General features: G+C 39.4%; 1 protein-coding gene across 1 annotated transcript; it reads left to right on the forward strand.

Moving 5' to 3' along the window:
- The first annotated feature begins 726 nt into the window (after positions 1-726).
- On the forward strand, positions 727-23896 carry LOC133141936 (spindlin-Z). The gene is made up of 7 exons (XM_061262768.1): positions 727-896; positions 10247-10473; positions 14377-14428; positions 17002-17255; positions 19183-19416; positions 20504-20703; positions 20812-23896. The coding sequence occupies exons 2-6, from the start codon at positions 10422-10424 to the stop codon at positions 20701-20703; spliced, it is 792 nt and encodes a 263-aa protein (XP_061118752.1). The 5' UTR covers positions 727-896; positions 10247-10421; the 3' UTR covers positions 20812-23896.
- Positions 23897-25716: the final 1820 nt, after the last annotated feature.

Consider the following 25716-nt stretch of genomic DNA (forward strand, 5'->3'; position numbering starts at 1 on the left):
GCGAAACTGCCCAAAGATAGGTGTGCCAAGCTTGTGGCATCATATTCAAAAAGACTTGAGGCTGTAATTGCAAAGGTGCATGAACAAAGTATTGAGCGAAGGCTGTGAATACTTATGTACATGTGATTTCTTAGTTTTTGATTTTTAATAAATTTGCCAAAATTTCAAAAAAACTTCTTTCATGTTGTCATTATGGGGTGTTGTGTGTAGAATTTTGAGGAAAAATGAATGAATAAATGAATTTATTCCATTTTGGAATAAGGCTGTAACATAACAAAATGTGGGGAAAAGTGAAGCGCTGTGAATACTTTCCGGATGCACTGTGTATATATATGTAGTGTTTATTTTCGTAATGGCAATATCGCAATGAATTCCCCATTTTTATTACATTAAAAACAAATTTATCATCCTCATGCAATATTACTGAGGGGGTTAATTGGCCTGTTTGTGAGGTTGTAACTCTCCTCAATTTGCTATATAGTATTATACAATACTATTATACAAAGCGAACGTCTGTAATTAAATCATAATAATATTTAAAGTTTACACTGTGCGCAAACATTAATATTCCAGCTGCTTCTATCTACTTCATCGCAGCAGCGCCCCTGGCGAATTCAAGACGTCCCTATCCCTGTCGCAGTCAAACCAGCGCAGGCGCACAATGGTCGGTTCCCATCTGTGTGTTGGTGGGGGGGGGAGGGTTCAGTATTAAGCAGGAAGGTAGAATTCGCTTCATGTTATTCAAGTGGCTAGATCATTATTTGGCAAAAAGAAGGGGAGGAGAAGGCTCGGCAGTAGAATTTGGGTTGCCTGCGCCCTGCAAACGGAGGCTGGCTGAGGGGAGAGCGGGAGATGAAATTAGCAACATTGGTTGCAAAAGCTTAATAATATAGCGGGTAAGCGACTCAAAACAGTGTAAACATGACATACGTTCTGCGATAGGTAGACACAGAGACGCGAATTTAGAGTGAGTATGGATGGTCTACAAAGGAAGCAATTGAGTTTGTTTTGTTTAATTTGTTCTCATTTCATAATGTGTTTCTTGTCAGACAGAGTACAGTCCTTCCTTTGTTCGATTGCGCCGTTTTGCCGGTCTCTTTGCCAGGTTTGTAAATAATAGTGGAGCAACATGGCTGACATTGACACTGCTGACTATGTAGCTAGCCAGACAGATTGCTAGCTTGTACTGTATTGGTTTCCGTTGCAGGCAGGAGTAGGATTTTAGCCAGTCTGCTAGCGCTACCATTCTAGCATTGGACCAAATCCCGACAGTATTTTTCTGCACCATTTTGTAGCAGCATGAACAACATGTTTATGGAGCTCATTAGGTAACTTAGTTCTATATATAACATTTCAGGTTAACTTTCGGGAGCATCTATTTGATGAGACAATAAATAGCTATCCGTCTGCTAAGTTAGCTAGCTCCCAAGATACAAAAAGAAAACGGCAAGCTAGGTAGCTAACTTATATTAGCAACTGTATTTTCCCCCAGCACCCCTGTAAGTTAATGTATTAATGCAGCAAAACATTGGTGCACAGATGAAAGTTTTGCATGGACAAAGTACTCAAACATAACGTTACCTAGCTTGCTAACGAAGCATGTACAACGGTTTGACCTATTCAGCGAATTTGGTTTAATGCTGCAGGATTTTTCCCTCCATCACCTTAACGTTAGCTGGAATGCTAGACCGATTTTTTTTTTATCCAGCAAACGACTCGTGGTGCATTGTTGAATGTCCTCGCCAAATGTAATTATAGGGGAGAGGTTTCATTCGTTGCATTGATACAGTGTGACACATTGCAGAAGTAAAGTGAAATTACTAACGTAACACGAGCAGGCGAATCTTGGAGAAACACTGGTTTAAGATTCTGGCCATAACGTGAGACAGGGAATGTGGAGGGGGCGGGGATGCCGCTTTTATTTATTTATTTATTTTTTAATTCATGACAGTCTTTAAGATTCACCTCTGCAGTACATTTTCAGATTATAGTGGAGTATCTTGGAGACATTACCAAGCCTGTGTAGTTGTGTAGCTAGCTTTCTTCGCGTTTATGCTCCTGCGTCAACGATTTCACAGTTGAATATCGCGAGCTAATTGGTACATAATGCTGGAGCTACTCAACTAATTGAAACGCTTTCATTGAGTTTTTTAATGGGATAGCAAACTAGTTTAATTGCTACAGAAGGCGAAGTATTTGCCAACACGCCCACTCCCTTTTTAAGATGTTCACAACTACAATCGTATCACGACTAAGATAATTTACCTTTTCTCTCAATAAAATGTTTCGATTCACGTAAGCTTTGATTACATTGGATATCCCTCTTCAAGATGTTGTGGCATGAACCACTCACCCCCTCGCAGCCTTCCATAATCACCGTTCTTACAGATGGCAATGAGATATTTCCATATTAATGACAGCGTCAAGGTCTCTAGACCGTTGGCTCACAAGGCGGTAAATGGTTTTTATAATGGATTGTCTGAAGTGTCTTGTCACTTCTGTCCTCCCTAGTTATGTGCAATTATCTTGCAAAACAGTCGGCTCGTCTTGATACTAAATGATGTTAGAGATTTACAAATGAGAGAAAGATGCATTTGTGACTGATTTTGAGTGCATTTAACATCCTTTACAGTTTCATTATAAAGCTGTTTTCAGGCCCCATGTTCACTATTTAGACAATTTTATTTAGATCACTGTACCAGTCAATGTTTTTCCTTTCACTTTGTGATTACTTAAATGGCAGTGTTGTAAACCAAGGATAATTCCTCTGTACAGCCATCATTCATTTATGTTATTGGAGTGAGAATTCATGTAGAGTAGTTTTGATGGGTTGTTTTTTTATTTTTTTTTATTATTATTTTTCTTTGCACGGAGAACATGGTTTCATAAGATGGTCTGATAAAGCTATTCGAAGTTCAGAAACTTGTGGGTTAAAACAAACAGTTATTGTTTTATGTGAGCGGCAGGAATGACAGTCTGAACCTTTGATGTGATTTTGTACTGAGAACCTGCCACACTGGGTGGCTGAGATGAGAAGAACAACATAATCTCCCAAAGATGCAATATGTTCTGAAAAATATCAATGTTTAAATTGATGGGAGCAATAAATAAACATGGCAAGTACTGTCACAAAGATGTACAGTATGTTATTTTGTATTACCTTGTAGGTATGACAATCGGGCTCTTTTGTGACCAAAGTCTGCTACAAGTTGCTGTAGAACTTGTTATTGAAGGTGTGTTTTACAGGAGCCTTGAGTCTCTGTTATTCCTCTTGAACCTCCCCAATCTGGCATCCAGATCTATAAGGGTGAATAGCTAATTTCTCCTTGTCCAACATCCACAAAGAAGCTGCTCAAGAAATATTATCTCAATGTCAGTCAACTTGTCAGAACCTCCCCCAAATGCCTCCACTTTCTCAGTGCCGTAGTCCAGTAACTCATTTAAAGCTTCTGGCCATGCGTTGAGATTAAATACAATGAGCACCATAATTCATTGGACAGTGACACATTTTTATTTTGGTTCTGTACTTTAGCACTTTGAGTTTGAAAGGATACAAAGGCAATGAGGTTGAAGTGCACGGTCAGCTTTAATTTAAGGGTTCATCCATATCGGAGGAGCTATTTAGAAATGACATCACCTTTTGTACATGATACCCCCCCCCATTTTGTGGTACTACACACATTTGTTGGATTAGCTTCACAGATTTTTCTTTAGGCAGGTGTCGTTAGTGAATGCAGAAGAGAGCTGTTGATGTCTCGTCTTGATTCTAAACTTTGCAATTGCCTTTGGAGACTGTTTTTGGGGTCTGACAACATGAGGAAGACAGTATTGTTGATGTAAATTAAGCTGCCCGTCATAAGGCTCAGAAATGAAAGGTTGATTATCAACAAGAAAAAACAACTGATGAATTTATGAAATTGGAATTTTGTCAAAAGACCCGGTACACCCGGTACTCTCTATGGTATTCTGGACAACAGCCCAACAGATCAAAAACACTCCTGGATGCAGGTGTATAGAGTGCACACTGCAAGATGCAAACCACTGATAAGCCGACCTTACTGAAGATGGCTAAAGAGCACCTAAAAGAGCCCCTAGAGTTCTGGAACAAAGTCTTGTGGACAGATGAGACCAAGATTAACATGTTCCATGAAACATGGTGGAGGGGATGTTATGGCTTGGGCCTGTATGGCTGCCAGTGGAACAGGCTTACTTGTCTTCATCGATGATGTGACTGCAGACAGAAGTAGAGCAATGAATTCTGAAGTCTACCAAAATATTTTTGTGCTCAGATAAAACCAAATGCCTCCAAACGTATTTGACGGCACTTCATCTTTCAACAAAACAATGACCCGAAACATACTGCTAGAGCAGCAAAGGGAAGATCCTTGACTGGGCAAGTCAGTCACCGCATCTGAATCCTATTGAACATGCATTTTATATACTGAGGAGGAGACTGAAGGCGAAAAGTCCCTGAAAAAAGCAGGAACTGAAAATGGCTGCAGTACAGGCCTGGCAGAGCATCACCAGGGAAGATACCCAGTGTCTGGTGATGTCTCTGCATTGGAGACTTAAAGCAGTCATTGTATGTATGGATATGCAACTAAATATTACTTTATTCTACGTTATGCTAAACTGTCCAATATTTTTTGATGCCCGAAAATTGTGGGCGGGGGGAGGGGGCTCTGTACAAAATGTTTTACAATTTCTAAACGGTTCTGGTCCAGTGTGGCTCTGCTCTGGCCCACTGGGAGGCTTCCACACATTGGTTTCTCTTAATTACTCCTGATGGGTTTCAGTTCTGTAAGCTCTATATTAAGGACCAGGTTTCCTAGGCTCGGGCGAACTCATTGCCAATTGCTGCAGAGCACTATCCCGTGTTGTTGTCCTAGTGTGTAGGGGTGTGCACATCTGCAGAAGTTACCACTTTGATCCAATCTGGACCTAGGCTGTCATAGGGTGCCATAGGGTGTGCTGTCTTTTGTTGTTATTCAGCACTTAAAGCAATTAAAGAGGCTGTGGCTCTCCAGGACTAGGGTTGGGCATCCTGGTTTAGTGGGCTCTCTCAGTAGACCTGTGTTAAGTTTGGTGGAGGACAGTTTGTCCTCATCTCTTTTGTTTATTTCATCAGACCCACTTTTCTGTGGGCGTCATCTTTAGCTCCCCGCTTGGTTTCCCGTTTTTGGCTTTCTGTTTTGCTCTTCCATTAGATACGCTGTGGTGGCATTTCCTTAGTTATTTTTATAGACCAGAAGATTCAGTGAGTAGGGGAGCACTTATTAAATGTTTTCTTCCATTTGTGTTTTCCCAGTCCCTTTCCATCATTTGCCGATTTTAGTGGTCATCCCTCTGGATGAGTCTTCCTAAGCTCAGAGATGGCTTGTGGGAGAAGACTGTTCCTCTGTCAGGTACAGCTCAGGATACTCTACTTGTGCAATGAGTCAGCCAAAAAGTGAATGCACAGAACTCCATTTTGCTTTTAATCTAACGTGGAGCGAGAATAGATTACATTTGAAAAGTATCTGAACACTTGCTGACCACTGTCTTCTGCCAGGCTCCCATCTCTGGCAGGTTGTAGGAAGTCATTTAATGCTTAATAATTGTGTGGAATCCTCCGTGTTCCCATTTCACTAGAAGGATGATATGAATGCATGCCAAGTTGCTCTCCCAGAGCTTGTAGCTCCCTTGTGCACTTTGAGTTTACTCTAAAGTCATTTGTCTGCTGTGCTAAATGGAGATGATCATACTCTTTAGCAACCCTTGGAACTTTCCATTGCAGGTTGTGAACCTTCAGCTCTAACCCCCCATGGCTCTGCATTTATGAATCACAATACAAGATGACACAGTAGTCCGTAATTACATATCAGCATTGTCCAAGAATAAGAAAAAAAAAGATATTCAAACTGAATACTTTCACTGCCCTACAGTGTTATGACCTTGGGCCTATACAAGAATTGATGTGTGTGCCTGTATGTGTGCATGTCTTGTTTGCATGCATGTACGGTTGTATGAAAAACACATATGGGCTGTTCTTCTGTCCACAATCGCTGAATCGCTTTTTTACTTTTCTTAAGAAACACTGGAACACAAAGCTATTTATTTTGTGAGGGCCGGACTAGCTAGACTTGTTGAGAACCATATCACATCTTTGTTGTATTCAATAGCTCAGATACATTCCCTTATAACATATTTGTGTTTGTTGTCCTTTTAAAAGGATTCAGCTATGAACCTTTTGATAATAATATCATGGTTGTTAGTTCTGCTTCAGATAATACTGTAGCAAGTAATCAAACTTTGGATGAGCCAATCCTTGCCATAAATTAGCCAGGTGTCTCGCATAAATTGTCAGTAGCCTATATTTTCAGCAATGGCAGTTGAATAAACAATATAATTAAATGGTGTAATTGAATACTTCAGCGATCATGCTTAAAAATAGAAACAAGTCTCAGCTGTATCTAGGCAAGCAGAGGTATTGTGTACTGAAAAGTTGGAGCACACGTCAGTGGCTATTGCTGATCACATACCTGTAAGAACATTGGTGAAGGACAATTTTCTGGACTGGAAAATGGCTTCAGCCTGCAGAACAAAGGACTGGGTTTTGTTGAAATGTTGCCGCTGCCGTGTAGCATAAGAATCTCTCTTTTTTTAAGTGAATGATAAAAGGACTATTGGGGTATTATGTAGGTTCATCTTTTCCCTGCCTTCCACCTTTGCACCTCCTTGAAAAACTTGCAGTTTTTACAGCTTTTCATGTGGAAAAGTGAAGGCTATATATTCCATTCATGGGCCATTTGTTTTTGAGTCCGTTTTCCTGACCAAAGTCTATCCACATAACTATATCGAAATCTTATCTATAGAATCTGTTCTATAGCTGCTTTGCTGTTTCAAAATCTGTCCAACTACCTAGCTATACCAAATAATCATTTGCACTTTGTTGTACGTCGCTCTGGATAAGAGCGTCTGCGAAATGCCACGTAATGTAATGTAATGTAATGTAATATGTAGCTACTTTCCATCTTAGACCGTTCTCTTTGTGTAAATTACATCAGCAGTGCAGCTCTGTTTCCATGGAATCATCCTATTGCAACTAGACCAGTGCACTGGTCACCCTTGGTGGCAATGGAACACATTTTTTGCTCAGACTGAGCTGGATGATAAAACTAGGAAGTAACACATAGAAACCAAATTGTTTCCTTTGTCTTTAAGTCAGTTTACCTAATGAAATGTTTTGTGTTTGCCTTAATAATATGGTGTAAACTTTGTATTGCCACACTGGAGCTGTCACATTTCATTTTTTGGCAATTAAATTTTCAGCTTAAGTTCTCATTACTCTAATTGGTGGGCTTGCCAGTAGTATCAGTTTGCTTGTAAGATATTGGCAGTAATTCAACACATTGCTTGCACTCTTGTGTATCACAATGGGATATTTGTAAACAGTGGCAGTGCTTTATGCTGATAAGCTCTTTACATGAACACATCTTTCACTATGCAATTAATAGTTATCGGAAAAGGGCATCAAAGTATCATTGGTATTTTTGTATGCTTGTATGGTACTGCAATATATCAGCCCATCTTTAGAACATGCACAAACACAGGTGGAATCAAGAACAGCAGAGATGCAGAGCTAATATGTCCAATAGCAAATAGTAGAGAAATAAGAAATTGCTATAGGTAGTTCCAGGAAGTTTTCTGCATTATTGGGGACCTACAGGAGCAGAAGAATGATCTGCTCACATAAGTGCAAAGAGATGAGTGAAGTATTTGCAAATACTTATCACAAATATGTTTTTTGCACCCTTAAAATGGAACTGAACATGCTTGTTGGAATATCACATAGGTGACTACAATCTTTATGCTGAACTGAACGAACTGATTCGAATCAGCAAAGCGATTTGTAATTTCCACCACTTACAGCAAAGCATTCTGGGGAATTTGACTGCTCAAAGTCTGCAGCTTTGTAGACTCGTTCCCTCAAGCCACATCGTCGAGGGAAGAGGGACTTATTTCGCCAACTTATTGCATTTCTAAGGGATTGGACCACACTTGAAAACGGCAACACACAGTTGGAAATGGCGCCTGGAAGTCTACGAGGACAGGACATTTAACGGATTGGACTGCTGCCTTGGTTGTCTCAGTTGCTCTCGGCAAGATCAATCGAACACAAAAAATAATTTGAATTCAGAACAATTACATATTTGACCAATATCTGGTTGGCAAGCAGTCTCTACCTATGTGCATTTCATGATTCATATTTCTCTTAGTTTTTTCTTCCCCCTCTCCTGTTACTGTTGACCATTCATTATTTTTGTGACTGGAATGTGTACCCATTAATCTCTCAGCTTTTCGTGCTGTACATTTGGTGATGTATGACTTCAGCACAAATTCTCTATCAGTAGGCAATATCCTCCACAGTGGATATATTGAAATTTGGATGCAGCAAATGTGTAATTTTACATAGGTTGCCAGATAGTTGCAAATTCTAATCTCACTGTTGTTACAACCTCAAGCAAGCTGCCCAACCTGAATTGCCTCTGTAAACATCCAGCTGTTTAAGCGTGTATAATAACGTCAGCTGTGTAAGCCATCATGCTTGCAGCCACGCAGAGGAGTAACATAACGAATGTATGAATCCGTTTTTCTGTTTTTTGAAGATGAGAATTTCTTCCCTCTCTTTGCAGTTTAGGCCAGGCCTCCACTTCTATTGTTCTCAGGCTGAATAGTGGTGTTATATGTCTCTGTTGTTACGTAACCGCCTTTACTTAGCTGACTAAATAATGTAAGGCTCATAGCCGGGCCTGTGACCTAATTCCTCAGAGTTCCCAGGGCTGTTTAGGCTGCAAAGGGCCCTCTCGGGGCCAGAATTCATTCCTTTTTGTGTTGTTTAAGACTTGGAACGACTCGTTGATGTGAATTGGCAGTTGTAGTGGAGAGCTTCGCCATGCATAACCTACAGTCGTTAGGTGTGAGCCTGTCTGAGACTCGAGCCTTGAATAAAAGTCAATCATAGGCATACTGTGAATGGTGTGAGGGCATAACTTAAATAACGCTTTGTCTGTGGTGTTTTGAGTTCTTTATCTGGAAATGCTGCCTTGAACATTATATTAACAGAATGGATCATTTGTCAAATCATGTATCAAATGCATATTTAACACTGATATGTATTTTCCTGACATCAGTGCGCTGCATGATAATCATAATGTGACTTTAAAATGGCAGGATACAGTCTGCTACTGCAATGATAATACTTCTGGCTTGAGACTCCTGAGGCGCTAAATTAAGCTTTTCTCATGTAGGCCTAAATATTTGTAACACGGTGGTGTTTCAGGATGTCTAAAGGAGCAGCATTGTTATTTCTGCCCTTTAAAGAAAAGAAAGGTCCTAATGAAATATTTTTCAATTATTATTGCTTGCATTAGTGGTAATGCACTGTAAATTAATAAGTTACAGGGGTATTGGGCCTACTGCCCAATTCATGCTTGATGCTTATGAAGGCTTTTACCAGTTAAATAGAGCTTGCAGAAAGAATGGGCAAAATGGCTTTTTCTCTCATTCAGGAAAAGTTGAGGTACCTGGCTTGTAGATGGTCAGGGAAACCATGGGTTAGGGATAGAACTAATTTACTACTTTACAACATTGCAGATCCATCTTTTCTAAACTGACCAGATAAGACTTTGTTTTGAAATGAGAAGTGACACATAAAATGTATGAACTTTTTTTGTTCGATTTCCCTGCATGTCACAAACAATCTCAATTACCAGACCAACCTTGTTTGCAATCACTGCTGGTGCTAGATTGGATTGTTTGCCATAAGAATGCAATGAATTCACGATAATAGATAATAATTTGGCTCTGTACTCCTGCATATTGGATTTGAAATGGAACAATGAATATGAGGTTAAATTCTTTGTGTGTTTGTGTGCATGGCACAGCATGTTTCACCTAAACCACAATTTCCTGAAGTCACCGACCATACCTTGCCCTGTCTATGACACTTCCGAAAACAATGCTTGCATCCGTACAGTCATGCTAGTTTGTGAAGTCCTTGCTATCAGTATATATGACTAAAATGTAAGATGTAAAAATGAGAGAGAAAGAGAGAGAGACCATGCACAGTGAACCCCTCTGGTTTTGTTCTCATATTTGATTCCTCATAACATGTTACGAGATTGCACTCTGGTTTTCTTTCTACGGCGTGTGTGTGTCTGAGTGAGCAGAGTAAATAACTACGCTGCATTTGCATTTCTTCCAGGACTGTGGTGTGCCACCTGCACGGCGTGGTGTGAAACGGCCCTGCATGCACAGCAGCCTGCATGGTGGAGTGAGGAGACCAGTCTTTCTCCTGCTGTCGCTCGCTCACTGGATTGGGTAACATAGATTTTTTTACCCTAGTCCGGCAGCTTGGCTGCTCACCTAAATACAGATGAATGAAGACCCCATTCGGGAAGACAGCGGGCCAGAGATCCAGAGCTGATGCAGGTGAGGGTTTACCTGTGTGTGTGTGTGTGTGTGTGTGTGTGTGTGTGTGTGTGTGTGTGTGTGTGTGTGTGTGTGTGTGTGTGTGTGTGTGTGTGTGTGTGTGTGTGTGTGTGTGTGTGTGTGTGTGTGTGTGTGTGTGTGATTTTAACCGTTTTCACAATTTTGTATACACCAAGCACCATAATTAATTGGACAGTGACACATCTTTTGTTGTTTTGGTTCTGTATTCTAGCACTTTGAGTTTGGGTTGCAGTGTCAATGAGGTTGAAGTGCAGTGCCGTTCAGAAATTATAGAAGCTTTTGTACGTAGTTCGGGAATTAAAGAATATTGGACAGTTTAACAATGTAGAATGAAGTATAAATAAAACATTAAAAGTGCATTTTTAATATTTGGTCACAATATTAAATAACTGCTTGAAGTCTGCGTCACATCACCAGTTCCTTGGCGATGCTCCGTCAGGCCTGTACTGCAGCCATCTTCAGTTCCTGCTTGTTTTGGGGACTTTTTGCCTTCAGTCTCCTCCTCAGTATGTAAAAATGCTCGATTGGATTCAGATCCGGTGAAGGTTTTTCCACTTTTTGGCTGTCAAAAACCCCTTCTTTGCTCTAGCAGTATGTTTCAGGTCATCGTCTTGTTGCATGATGAAGTGCCGACCAAGGTTTTATCTGAGCAGATAAAATATTTCTATAGACTTCAGAACTCATTGTTCTACTTCTGTCAAGTCATTGATGAAGACAAGTAAGCCTGTTCCACTGGCAGCCATACAGGCCCAAGCCATAACACCCCCTCCACCATGTTTTACAGATGAGGTGGTATACTTTGGTGGATGATGGGCATTTCCTTTTCCTCCTCACTTTCCATCGCTCTGGTATATGCTAGTTTGGTCTTCTACGTATGGTAGACTACATCTGCATCCAGGAGAGTGTTTTTGATCTGTTGTCTTCACTATAGAGGGTATTCTATTGTATACTATTCTCCAGTCATCCATTACAGTGGTCTTCCTCGGTCTACCTGGTCTACCGGGACAATAGAGTTCACCAGTTCATAATGAACCAGAGTTCTTGTTAATAATGAACCAAACTGTTGACTTGGGCATGCCCAAATTTTTGCAATGTACCTAATTTTAATTTCTGAGCCTTATGACGGCCAGCTTAATTTGCATCGACAATGCTGTTTTCCTCATGTTTTCACACTCCAGCAACAACCCCCAAAGGCAATTGCAAAGTCTAGAATCAAGACTAGGCATCAACAGCTCTCTTCAGCATTCACTAATGACACAAATGAATACACCTGCCTAACGGAACACATCTGTGAAGCCAATTAAACAAATGCATGTAGTACCTTTAAACGGGCCATCTACTAAAAGTGCTGTCATTTCTAAACGGCTCTTTCGATATGGATGAAAATATCCTCAAATTAAAGCTGACTGTGCACTTCAACCTCATTGTCATTGTATCCTTTCAAACTCAAAGTGCTAGAGTACAGAACCAAAATAACAAAACACGTGTTGCTCTCCAGTGAATTATGGTGCTCAATGTATGTTTCACTGCATTTACATGCTCCAGTCCTGGTTTAATGGTGACAACTGGCTATCGATTGGTGCAGATGCAGCTAAATGCGTGAAAAGATTTACCCTCACTACCGTAGAGGAAGGAACTGCCTCAGTATCGTGACTACTGCCTGTGTTATTATATACGAGATGAACAGTGATTAAACTACCTCCTGAGTAACAGTGGGAGGGGAAAAATAATAAATCAAGTAATTTGTGGGTTCTGTTTAAGTATAGTGAGGTCAGTATTTAGTTGCTATGGCACAGTAATGGAAAACTGCTCTCTAATGTTTTTATTGGCACATTTCCTGTTTCAAGTACAATTGGGTGACATGGTTGACAGATCCTGCAGCGTATATACACTAAAGGGGTTTTTGGAATTATAATTTCATTTCTAATGGTCTGAGAATTCCTCGAACACAATAATACAATTCCAACACCGATATCTTTCAGTTATCAGAGAGGGAGTTTGACTGGTTTACAGCAAAAGCATTTTGCTGTTTATATGAGCAGAACATTTTTGTCAGATCAATTGAGTTTTATGTGAAGTATGATATCATATGGTATGATTTGTACTGTGTACTGTTGACTGAAAACGGCATGAAGTTGAATTAAATAATACAACATTATGCCATGATATGTTATGCTGTATGTCAATAGATAATTCAATGCCATGCAATATCCCCACCAGGTTTTTGGCACTTGGCACATCCACTTACTTTGAGTGGCACTGCTTGGAATTCATCTAGGGATTAAATAACTTAAAAGTAGTTTCTCAGGCAAAAAGTCAGAAGACGAGGTCTGTCAAGGACAGGTCTTCAGCCTGTGTTGTGAAGGACCTTTTAGCACAAGCAATCATGCACTGTCTTCTGTGGGGAAAATGAGTGCTTATGGAACATAATGAACTGATACTTCACACTTTTTTTTTTCAAAGGACCTTTGTCCTTAAAATGAAAAGAGTTCTGACTTAAGCTTATTCCTAAAGCCTGCTTTTGCTTAATTCTTTATAAAAAATAAATAAAATACTGGTAAATCCTTTTTTGTTTCAATTATTCATTTGTGTAAAGTGAGTAGATGCCATGACTTCACTTCCACATACATTCCATAGAGCGGAATGTGAAACAAACCTAATCGATTGAAAACATGGTTTCAATTAAAGCTAGAAAAAATTCATTATAAAAGGTCAAGGAAATTGAATAATAATCAAGTAAATTTAGTGTTATTTATTCAACAAAATGTTTTGGTACGGATTTATCGTAATGGTAAATCCATGTATTCCCGTAATACCATTTGTGTAAATGCATTCGTTTGCATATGCCTTTACTTACTTATCTTTTTGTTAGCACAGACACCTTTCCAATCTCACCTTTCACAATGCACTACCAGCTAATACCAAGTTCAAGTTCAAGTTACTTTATTTGTACCCGTAGGTAAATTTGTTTGCAGTTAAGTAATGGCCACCTTATAGGGGAATATGAAACAAACCAAATAAATCAAAAACACAGTTTAAATGAAAGCCAGAAGAAAGTCAGTATAGCGAGCCAGGAGATTGAATAATAATCGATTACAATGCCAGGTTCATTACAATGTAGTGTAATTGAAGTGTCATGGATTTTCCATGGACACTCAGTGAGCACTTTATTAGTATTAGGTAGGCCTGTACACCAGCTTGTTAATGCAATCATGTGCCAGCAACTAAATGCATAAAAGCATGCCTACATGGTCAAGAGGTTCAGCTGTTTTTCACCAAATGTCAGAACTTCAGAAATGTGATCTAAGTGACTTTGCCTTTCCTGGGTGCATTAACAGCATACGATGCAGGATTGTTGGCCTTGCCGTGGTCCTGTGTTTGAAATAAAATCCCCATAAAATCCTCCATCCTCAGCCCCACTAACTCATCTCGTTTTTATATTTCAAATCCGTTTAATGTTTTTTATTTCTTTATCTGTATATCTCTGCTTTTTGATAGCTGTCACTTGCAAGAAAAAACAATCTTAGGTTGACTGTGATTTGAGCCATTGGCTTGTTTGGCTTTCCTGTACTTTTGCTTCTTCCCCTCTGCCATCGCAGTAGCTAGCTACAAATGCTCCTCTGCAACCTGATCCCACCCCACAGGCTCTGCAGCCACACACAGAAACGCCCCAAACATATTTTAGAATAAAAACTACAGGTAAAGGAGCACAAAAGGTGGGCAAAAACAGATTACCTGAGCATCACAGATATGTGTTATAATTATAATTATATTTTCTAGGTAAAAATCCTGCATAGTATGCCTTTCGTCATATCTGGAATTTGGCTATTGATTAAAGTTCTATCTGTTTTTTATTGAGTAATGTTTCTTTTCCCATTGTAGGGCACGCAGGTGTTTCTGCAGGTATGATGAAGAAAACAAAGAATTCCCACAAGTAAGTTTGGAATGTTATTCTCTTTGTGTGACTCTTGACATTGCAAGTATATATTTATTTGTATGAAATATATCAATGTAGCCATTGACTAAATTGATTATTCCAGTCAATTCAGTCAACCCACATGTGAAGGATTCGTTAGGTGGCTACATTGCGATATTTGTACTATTAAATACACATACATTTGCAATATGTAACAGTGTTTCCCGTAGGCCTTTTTTCAGCAGCAGGGCTTGGGCAATGTTGCATGGGCAGTGTGCCCATGCTGCTGATTCTTGGAACTTTACTACAGACAATTTGTACCTCAGCAGGTTCACTAATGTTTGTGCATTTCGCCTTCCATAAAGCCAGTCATCTGTCACTGTTACAAACATGTTATTACAACTTAAAAGCTGAAGTAAAATGTAATTTCTGGTGATCAACCAGGGATAAAATGTTGAAAAATGTGAGAAAAAAATGTGAGAAATGACATTATCTGATCAGCAAGCTAAACTGTTGAAAATACAGTAGTGTTAACTGACAATTCAACTTAGCTAATGTCAGCTATATTTGTTGCAACAAATATATAATATCTATATATTTTGCCGTTATAATCAAGGTAGGTAACATTGCGTTATTCAAGACCAAGATTGCTTGCTAACCAGCTTGCTTATGTTTATTACTAAGCTTGTATTAAGCTGAGTGTGAGCAAAGCAAAGGCTATCGTTGATTGAGCCAATCCCCCCTGGAGCAATGTGGGGTTAAGAGCCTTGTTCGAGAGCGCAACAGCTGCACTGATCTTATTGTGGTTACCCTGGGGCTTACACAGGGCCACAGCAAGGACAAAAATCCTGCGAATTATGCTTGTAAGAAAGGTTTTGTGAATGGGGCTTGTTGGTATGGCCTAAATGTTGAAGTGTGCTTCGTCTGTTGCTTCCCTCTCTGCTTGATTATTTATATATTCATTTTATTTGGTTGAAAGGAAATAATTGACCCGTCTTTGTGTTCATAATTTATTTTGTAATTCTCATTTATTTGATCATTTCTAATTCTTCTAATTAATAGTTTTAATTGTGTTCCATGTCACTTAATTGTGAGCACACTATATCTGTGATGTGTATGGGGAGTGCAAAATTTAGAATATAAAAAGAAATGTAATTGTGTTACTGAACTGAGTTGTGTAATGAGAGAAGGAGGCGTATGCTTTGGGTTGCTCTGCATTGAAGAGAGATGATTCTAGCTTCATAGGCAAAGGTACATTTTAAATTTTATCAAAAAAAATGCACTGCAGCTGTGTTGAACAGCCTTGAACTCGAACACTTTACTTTATGAATATGTGTCTCATGTTATCGCTCATATGAACCAATTAAAAAGATAGAATGGTAAAATGCCAACTGGGATTTATAGCCAATGCTTTCAAAATGAACACGGGCCTCCTTTGTGGCTGATTTGCCTGTTGAGTAGAGGGGGATTGCTGTGGTTACTATGAAATTCATCTCCGTAATGAATTTGATGATTCATTGACAATTAACGGTTCATTCAGTTCATGAATTAAAATGTTTTTCTGGCGTACTGCTTTGCACCTCGTCAAATGTGAATGAAATGATGTCCTGAGTTGTTTGGTAGTGTGCTGGTCTGAATCTAAATAAGAATTAATCCAAATGTCACTACCGATGTGTTGACGTCTTGTCAGCATGCTCTTTTTCCACCCCCTTTTACATAGACATACCTTTTATGAGGTCAATTTTCTTAGCGCAGCAAACATTTGTGCTTTTCCACACCTGGTCTTCCTGCAACAACCAATATTATTTTGCAAGATTAAACATACGGTGCAGGTGCTTAGTAGTACCGTATTGATTAGAAGCTAAATTAATTATAGCAGCTTCCTCTAAACAACTGACTTTTTGAAATAGGCTGTTACCGACAGGTGTTTACATTGCTTATGTAACTTGTCCATTGAAGGAGCTTCATCCTTGCATTGTAATTTAAGACCAGCGCTGGGTGACCGGTAAGTGAATCTCTTCAGGTGAAATGCAAGCTCAGCAACACACATAAAGGAGTGAAATCTATCCAGACTGAGTGATACTGTAGAATATACAGTAGACTGTGCAGAGTTTTGTTACAGCTGCCCCTCAGGGTATCTTTCACTGCAGCAGGAAATGAACAGAGCTTGGCTGTGAGCTGAGAATTCACAGTGGAAAGGAACATGTCTGTGTGTCCAGGAGAGTCTTATGCAAGGGCAAATGCACTGATTATGACTATCCCAACTGCTGTTTCACAGTACGGTTTTTACATCACTGAAAATACATTTCCTGAGAAGAGGCCCTTGTCTTATATCACCTGCGTACAATAGCCCACATTTGACATTTCATCCAGTACTCAGCCAGATATATTTACTGTGGCTCTTGAGGCGAAACGCTTGGCTTAAGGAGCTGCAGCAGTTCCTGGCCAGGGATCCAGAACGGCAACTTCCGGCAATTTTAATTCAAGCTCTCCGACCGCTGTCTGTGTCGCACTGCTGCCAGAGCTGCCCGGCAATTTGTCGAGGCCCTGTTTGGCACAGCTTCTCTGATCGGTCCTCCGCACCCTTACAGGAAGCACAAGACTAATGTGGGGCCCAGCAAGCCCGTGTCGCAGCCCCGGCGGAACATCGTGGGCTGCAGGATACAGCACAACTGGAAGGAGGGCGGAGGTGCGGCCACGCAGTGGAAAGGCACGGTCCTGGACCAGGTCCCCGTCAACCCCTCGCTCTACCTGATCAAGTACGACGGCTTCGACTGCGTCTACGGGCTGGAGCTCCACAAAGACGAGCGGGTGCAAGGCCTTGAGGTCTTACCTGACCGAATCGGTGAGTCTTCACTGACCAGCATAGGCCACTGCTGAGACATTCCAGGTGGAAGAGCAGGCAGAACTGTTGTCTGTGATGAGTGATTCAAGTGCAGGTGCAGAATTTCTTCTGACTCAACTAGTACGTCAACCCACCCAAAACCTAAATATCAAGGAACAAACGTTATGGCCGGCCTTCAGGATGGGTTCCTTAACCGAAGACGGCATATCTTGGGGTTTTTATTGTCACGCAAAATAAGGTGTCATGCGAAATAAGTGAATTGTTGCGCACCTGGCCATGTCCGCACATAGTAGCCAGGAAGGCATTTTCAGAAAGGCACCATTGACTGGCCATTCCTAGGTCATACACTGTAGAGAGCACCTGGCATAAGCCTTATAATCATAATTGTAATTCATTGTAAAGCAACCATAAGAATAGAATAGGCACCATGTATGATGGAAACCAGGTGAAGGGACAGATTTTATGTCTCTGTGATGCTAACCAGTGCTGATGTGTAACACAATACAATTTCTTTCCAAATAAATCGATTTGTATTATTTTTGTAGCAGGAATGGAGTTCTGTTTTGCTGCTTGGTTTCCATCCATTTTCCATTTTTCTACATTTCCAACTCTTTAAGGGGAGAATAATTGGCGTATAGCACACCAGTGAGAATGATGGATTACCTGCCTACCCATGGTAAAATAGGGATGGCCATCAAGGAATAGGAATATCAGCCAAAAGAAGAAATATTAATATTAATATTACTTTTTATAATTTAATAAGTCCGTTTTATTTTCTGTAAATTACCATCCATAAACCATATTAATATTACATGACCTATCCAGCACTGTCTTTCCATTTTAGAAAACATAGTGATCAGGATAGTATGTTTGGTTTCCTGAGTGGGGACTGTCTAGAGGAGCCAACATGTCAGAAGACAGCAGGACGCTTGCTTACTTCAGTACAGCACTCTATGGCAGTGCGTGTCTAAACAAGCACGGTGAAGCAACAGTGTCACTGATAAGTCTTGTTAATTTACAGTGAAACATCCCTCACTATTGTAGACTGTACTGTCCCTCTGAGAGACCCTTCACTTGGAGAACCCAGATTACAGTATTTGTTTACCACTGTGGTAGTTTTCCATTTTCCCTTCGTGTTTCTGCCTGCTTTTGATTACCAGCAAAATGGTGGAAGAGAGATTATGACTAAAAGCTTACCACTTTGTGGTTTTCAGACTGGCCCTTAAATTTTATTCTTTTGACTTTTTTAGTAATGGTTATAACACCAGGGCTGCTTGCAGAATGTGGTTAATTTTAATGTTGTTTTCACAAATTTTGGTTATTTACGTAGCTCTTCATAATGTGAGACCATTGTGCCCAGAATTGTTCTGTTACCAGGGGTGTTTTTGCTCTGTGGTCAGACTCATTCCACCCATGTTCTTGTCTAGTGTCTGCACAGATGGCAGAAAAGGATATCATGTTTCAAATTAAGAAAAATATCCTTTACTATGGTGGCATTTAATTGTTATTGTGTTACATTTGGGTGGAATACTGAAATGGTGACATAACTGCTTGCAGACTCTTGGCAGTCACGTTGCATTTAGGCCAATAATAGGCGGATAAATCATTTGTAGCAAGATTGCCCATAATCCTTAGTGGTTTAGGGTTTGCTTTTCACACAACCACCACCAGGTGGCAAATGTGAGGGTATAGGGCATATCTTCCACTGCAGCACTTACCCTCGTTAACACTGCACGGATGTGGAATAAGTGACTGTATCTAATCTGCCACTATAACACCAAAATGTTTTAATAGTCAATTTGCTCTTGTATCATAAGATACGGGAACACATTGGCCTATGTGACTGCCACTTTTACGACGGTATGCGCTGTATGTAGACGGTGGTCTCCAAGCAATAATTGAATGAAAATGCATTCTTGTGCTGCAGCCTCTTCTAGGATCAGCGACGCCCACCTGGCAGACACCATGATAGGCAAGGCCGTGGAACACATGTTTGAGACGGAGGACGGGTCCAAGGACGAGTGGAGGGGGATGGTCCTGGCACGCGCTCCCATCATGAACACGTGGTTTTATATCACCTATGAAAAGGATCCTGTTTTGTACATGTATCAGCTCCTGGACGACTACAAAGAGGGCGACCTTCGAATAATGCCCGATTCAAGTGAGTTTGTCAGTATGATGATTTCAGCTCTGCTGTTCCTGTTTTATCAGTTCCGGTTATTCAGGACTCGGCCGTGTGTATCGTTCACTTCTTTAAGTTGATTTCAGTTCCTTAAAAGGTTGGTTGGAAAAATGGAGCACCAGCATATATTTTGGCAAGTGAATTTGGTGTCATGGCAAACCAGTAGGTTTATGATGTAGATTGTGTTTACTGCAGTATGGTGCACACTCAGTGATGCAGCCACCACCCGAATGTTAAGGCTAAGTATTGTTTTTTGTGTCAAGGTATGATGCATATCTGCATATCTCAATACATACAAGGACGTGAATCCAAAAAAAACTTATAACGGCAACCAGGAACAACTAAACTAACTAAAAGTGCTGTTCATTGCTGGATCCAGAAATTACATCATATACAAAGAAAATACATCGTTTTTTTAGTTTAAACTTTCGCGATTAAATTGGAACAGGGCACAGCAGTGTTCCAAGAGTGGATTTTTGGATTATATTTCCATGAATCCGCAGGAATAATCCTGTAAATCTCCTTTAAATCTTCCTTGCTGGGCATCTCCCTCAGAATGTCTCATGAGCACAATTGATTATATTACGGTCAAACCTGGGCTAGTGATAAGACATTGGAACACCATAACTTCAGGGCCCAGCCAGAACAAAGTAAAACTTGTCTTCTAATATTCATTAAAGCACTGCAAGTGCATTGTTTATGGACAATGCAGCATAACTTTTCAGTGCCGCTGACCGCAATCTCATGCTTTTGTTTTTCCCGTTCTACTGACCAAGTCCTGTTAAAAAGAGAAGTGTATGGGTTAGTGCTATTGGCTTATGCTAGTTACTAACTTCATATGAGGACCAGTAAAATCTAGCACTTACTTCTTGTAAGTTCTATCACCACTGCTGTGAAGTAAAAAAGTGGATAATCTACGTTTCTATGAGAATAGTAGTGTTGAGTTCATATACACACACAGCGGTTATAACATTAATTCAAGCGCTGCCAGTGCCATCACCTTTGCCAGGAAAACATTCCCTCAGCTAGCTTCTGTGCCGTAGTAACGAAACTCCTGTGTTTTCAGATGACTCGCCACCAGCGGAACGTGAGCCAGGGGAGGTAGTGGACAGCCTGGTGGGCAAACAGGTGGAGTATGCCAAAGAAGATGGTTCCAAAAGAACTGGGATGGTCATCCATCAGGTCGAGGCCAAACCATCTGTGTATTTCATCAAGTTTGACGACGACTTCCATATCTACGTCTACGATTTGGTAAAAACCTCCTAGGTGTGTTGAGAGAGGGTTGAAAAGAAACTACTACAAACTTAAACAGCCAAATCTTCTGAACGTTCTTGTTCTAGACAACTTGAGACAAGATGGATATTTGCTTTGCAGGCTCTCAACTGAAGCCTGTGGTTTCCTGGAGCCCAAGGACACCACGAGTACAGGGTGCTTGTTGGTTATTTCCAGAAGAAGGGAGAGCTCTGCACACCTTAATAGTACACACATTTTGCAAGAAGAATGACCCAGAAGATGCACTTCTAAAGATTGTGACCCCCAAGCAAAGTGAAACTTCAATGAATTTATCACATCTTCCACCGGAAAATGAAATTGATTTTTAAAGTATTTTAAGATGAAGGCTTATGCACACTGCAAAGTAGTCCCATGCATCATGTTGGGCATGCAAAGCCTTTGGAGAACACATCTGTTTTTGAAAAATTGAAAATGCAAATAAGTCACTTTTGATTTTAAAAACACCTTTTAGAAACTTGTATGTGTTTTATTTTTGTAGAGGGACGAGCACATTTATTTGTTTACTTATGCTGAAGCAACTGACAGAATTCATGATAGATGCTTGTCTAAGGCAGTTCGATCTTTAGCACTAATTTTCTGTTGAGGTCATGATATTTTTTGTTTGTTTTCATTTGGAGATATTAATATTATTTTCATGTATTTCAATATGATATACAAAATAGAACTTCAGCACTGTCTAAAATAATATTTTGTTTTTATGATTGAATCCTGTGGCATTTGTTTAATAATTATCGCAAAATCCATCTACCAGTTTGAGCTGCTTATTATTATTATTATTATTATTATTATTATTATTCTTCACATTTTTATCCAGAACATTACAAGAGTGAACTTTGAGTAGACACTTCTCTTCATAAGCCTTCTGTTTCATATTTGTATAACCTCCTGAGGTATTTGGCCTTTAAATTTCTGTTGGTTCTCCATGTTCTCGGTTGAGGTCAGCAATGAGCATTTTTTGCTAATTGTCACCATATGCTCCTGGTTACTAAGCTGCATGACTGAAAGATTATCTTCTTTCTTTTAAGCAGCTCTGTGAAGTGCAGTCTTCAGAATTATAAACAAAAACTTGCAATGTTTTTCCACCCTTGTTCTTTGTTCTCGTATGACCGTTCTAGTATGCAGTGTGGCAAACTAGGCCTGTTTGTTTTGAAGGAAATCTGACAAGCCTTGACAATTACTTTGCCTTTTTGTTTCTGTTCTGCCTCTCAATTGTTTGTATTTAAATTTGAGCCTTAGAGCTTGTGCCTCATTACACTATTGGATGGTATTCAATATTAGATGACAGCAATACATTTTCTGTGCATTCCCCTTGCAACAAAATTGTCTGCAACCAAAATGGGTGACCGGAGGCTTTTTTGGAATGTTACAGTTGCTTTCAATGTATCATAAAACAGATACAAATGTGTATTCGTGATTGTAACTGACAGTGTTCCTGTGAATTCAACTTCCACTTGCCTCATTTTTTTATTTATTTTTACGTTTCCTCAGTGATGCAAAAATAAAAAGTGTTTCTGTACAAATCTGTATCCTGAGCCTCATAAGATGGTGGACGCTCCCCAACAGTTTCACAGTAGTCTGTATCAGTAACAGCTAAAGTATCAAGTTTGAGAGTGTTATATATAATATTACCAAACATTTTGTTTTCTTTCTTGAGTGGAAGGGGGGCCCTTATAGTCTCCAACTGAGCCAAACCCCCATTTGCTGCAGTATGTATTAAAAATCATGATCCTCTTAAAATACTATTGCAAGCTCTACCTGTTCTTCAAAAGAAGAATATTAGGTAATGCAGTTGTGACTCCCTGTAATTGTTTGAATAATCTGTATTACTGGTAGTTTGCAGCTGGTCGCTTTTACGTTGACTTCTGTTGTGTGCATACTTCCTGTTAAGCGGATGTCACAAATTTCCAAAGCACATGCAGTTATCAAGTTTTGGTGGCAGTACTTATTTATTTATTCCTTCGACAGAAAGCTGTCCTACCTACCTATCTTTTTGAGGTTCGTGATTCAGAGCTTTACTAAATGCACTCATCTCACCCTTGTAACTAAATGCAAGTGCCCCATTACACAGGGTTTCCGTCTTACTCTCAACCTTGGAGCCTTGCAGTCATGCAAGACACCTCAAGAAAAGACATGTGTAAGAGTTATTGGCCTTTCACATTTACCTACTGTGGTATTGTACTGTGTTTGATGTTGGTTCCATGTTGGACGTTTTATAAAACAGCAGACCGTTCTGTTTTGCATGCGTAGTAAAGATACAACAGTTAATGTAAGTTAGTGCGAGTTGCATGTGAATCTGTCTTTTGTTTTATTTTGGGGGATTTTTTTTCCTAAAAGAAAAAAAAAAAGATTTCTTCTTGTGTATGCTATTTGTCAAGTTACTTTATTTTTTTTGTTTGCCTTTCTTAAAAAAAACAACAAAAAAAAACAAAAACTTTTTTATTTTATTTTTATATTATGCTCAATAGGATCAAACACACTGGTTTTGCAAGTGGAGTGCCAACTAAAGGGCAGATTACCAGTGTTACACAGCATTTGAGGGATCATATCTTTTACAAAGAATATTGCTGTTCTTTGAAAAGACTAAATATTTTCTACATATGTATGTTTTGAGTGCCACAGCTAACAGTATATACACCTATGGAAAACAGCCTTATGTGATTGTGGGAAATATTTCTGTGTATTGGAGGTATGTGTTTGCGTGTGTGCGTGTGTGTGCGCACGTGCGTGTGTGTGTGTGCTTGGGTGTTATAGTTGCTAGTTCCATATCAGAATAGATAATGTACATTTAAGTAGGGGGGAAAAAAAAAGATATTCTTTTTTTTATTCCTCAAAGTTACATAATGAATTGAGGAGAATTTAAAAATGGAAAATATGGTCCCTTTAAGATGCTGTTGCTCTTTTTTTATTTTGTATAATACTGTGCAATTTGATGGTTACAGATTTATGTATAGTTAAAGTCTTCATGTTCTCTTTTGCGTCTCAGTAAATTGCTTCAGTTGGACCGCTTGTTCATTGTTTTGGAACAATGTAGATAGTTCATGTTATTTGCTTTTAGAAATATAAACACACTTTAAACCTGTTACTTAATTCTGTAAGTAATTTTTATAATTATTATGTAAGTCTATCCTTATAACATTTAAAAAATAAAAAACTTAATGTGAAATTATTTGCTGTACCTGTGAGATTGTCTCCTTGTATTTATTCAAGTTAGCCATGTAGTTATTGGTATTAATGCTTTCTGTCAGATATGTTTTCAGTATCAAGTTTTGTCAACCTATGGCAATTAGAAATATTGGTTATTAATAGTATGTTTTGATTGTCATTATAGATTGTTTACTGTACTATAAAGACCGGGTTCTTTAGAAAGATTGCCTTACCAGCCATTGTTTTATCAGGATGAAAATTATAGCGAATTGATTGATTACAACTTGATTACCCTCTATCCAGCACTCTTGTTATCATCTTATATGACACAGCAAAAACTGTACCTGTATCTGGTTGATACAGAAGAAGTCTACTGAAAATAGCCTTGCAAGATTTTTTTGCCCTTGAAAATGTTGTGGTTATGGGGGCTGCAATGGCAATGGTGAGCACCATGGTCTCATTGAATATAATCAGAACGGTGTGAAATTCACAGCCTTCTCAAAGTAGTCACTCTTGCTATTATGTTTTTACATTGTGTCTGAGTTTGCCATCATAAAACCTTCAAAAGTATTTCATATCTTGAATTTGCTCATACAAACTCTTGACTGCGATACTGTGTCTGTCATGGCAGGCCTAAACCAGTTCAGATCTGTGGAATTATTGTTATGGTTTTGGTCTGTGTGTATTATCATAGTGGATAACTGTCGTGTAAACATATCTGTCTGTCTTTGTCGCCAATTAAATTATTGAATTTTAACCAACAACTCCGTTACAACACAAACTAACCGAAGTTATGTAGCTTCTAAGAAAAGGCAAATAAAAACGGGGAACAGAAGCACACCCAGGAGAAGGTTACAAGAACATTTAGATGTTGCAGAGTCCTCCCCTGCAGTGTGGTGTATGGCCTGTCATTAAAAAGTGGAATAAGCCTTACCACCCATGCACTACCCTGAGCAGGCTGTTGGTATGGCTGAGTGGAAAAATCCTTCTGAAAAACTTTTTTTTGGTATGAATCCAAAGAGGGAAATTTGACTCCACATCTCAACATCAACCCCAGCCCAAGTATGAAGAAGCATGTTGGAGATGGAAGCATTGTGTTGTGTGTCAAAGGGAGGACATAAAATAGAAATAATGAACAGTTCATGGGCTGGTTTCACAGACACAGATTAATATTAATTCTGGACTAAAAGTAGTTTTGTGTGGAAAAAATAGGACTAGCCTTAAAAGTTGTCTGTGAAACCAAGCCAATCTGAATGAACCATTAGCTTTAGGGTATTTACATGCAGGTGACATATCAGGTGACTGGACTGGATTACCCAATATGGTTGCAAATGCCTTCAAATTAAAGCAGACAGTCTACACTTTAGTCATTGTTTTTATCCAATGTGCTGAAGCGCAAAGCCAAAACAACAATATACATGCAGTGCATGTTTTTATCCACACTGCACAATGGTGTGGATTAGCATCATCTAGTGGTATTTTCTGGAATCATACTTCATACTGTACTGTGTACAGTGCTTACATTGTACATTCTACAGCAATAATTCATTGGAACATATAATTTATGCTCTGGGTTTAATTCATTTTAATTCAGTCAATTGAGGTAATAAATTAAAATGTAATTATATTTTCATTTAAAAATGCCCATAATGATAGCCATTTCATTTTGAGTCCCCCCTCCCCTCCCCCAGCTAAAGTGTTTGTGTGTGTGTGTGTGTTTTAAATCAAGTACATGCACTCTCTTATGTAAGAACAGTAAGTGGATATAATTTCTTGAATCAATTATTGGAGAGTGGTGCAATGTCTGACCACCAGTAGAATATCACCAGTTACTTCTACACT

Source organism: Conger conger, chromosome 12 (genome assembly GCF_963514075.1).
Source record: "Conger conger chromosome 12, fConCon1.1, whole genome shotgun sequence".
NCBI classification, from domain to species: domain Eukaryota; kingdom Metazoa; phylum Chordata; class Actinopteri; order Anguilliformes; family Congridae; genus Conger; species Conger conger.

Coding starts and splice junctions, on each gene's coding strand:
- LOC133141936 (XM_061262768.1), top strand. CDS start 10,422: ATGAAGACCCCATTCGGGAAGACAGCGGGCCAGAGATCCAGAGCTGAT. Junction 10,474..14,376: donor GAGATCCAGAGCTGATGCAG/GTGAGGGTTTAC, acceptor TTCCCATTGTAG/GGCACGCAGGTGTTTCTGCA. Junction 17,256..19,182: donor GGTCTTACCTGACCGAATCG/GTGAGTCTTCAC, acceptor CTTGTGCTGCAG/CCTCTTCTAGGATCAGCGAC.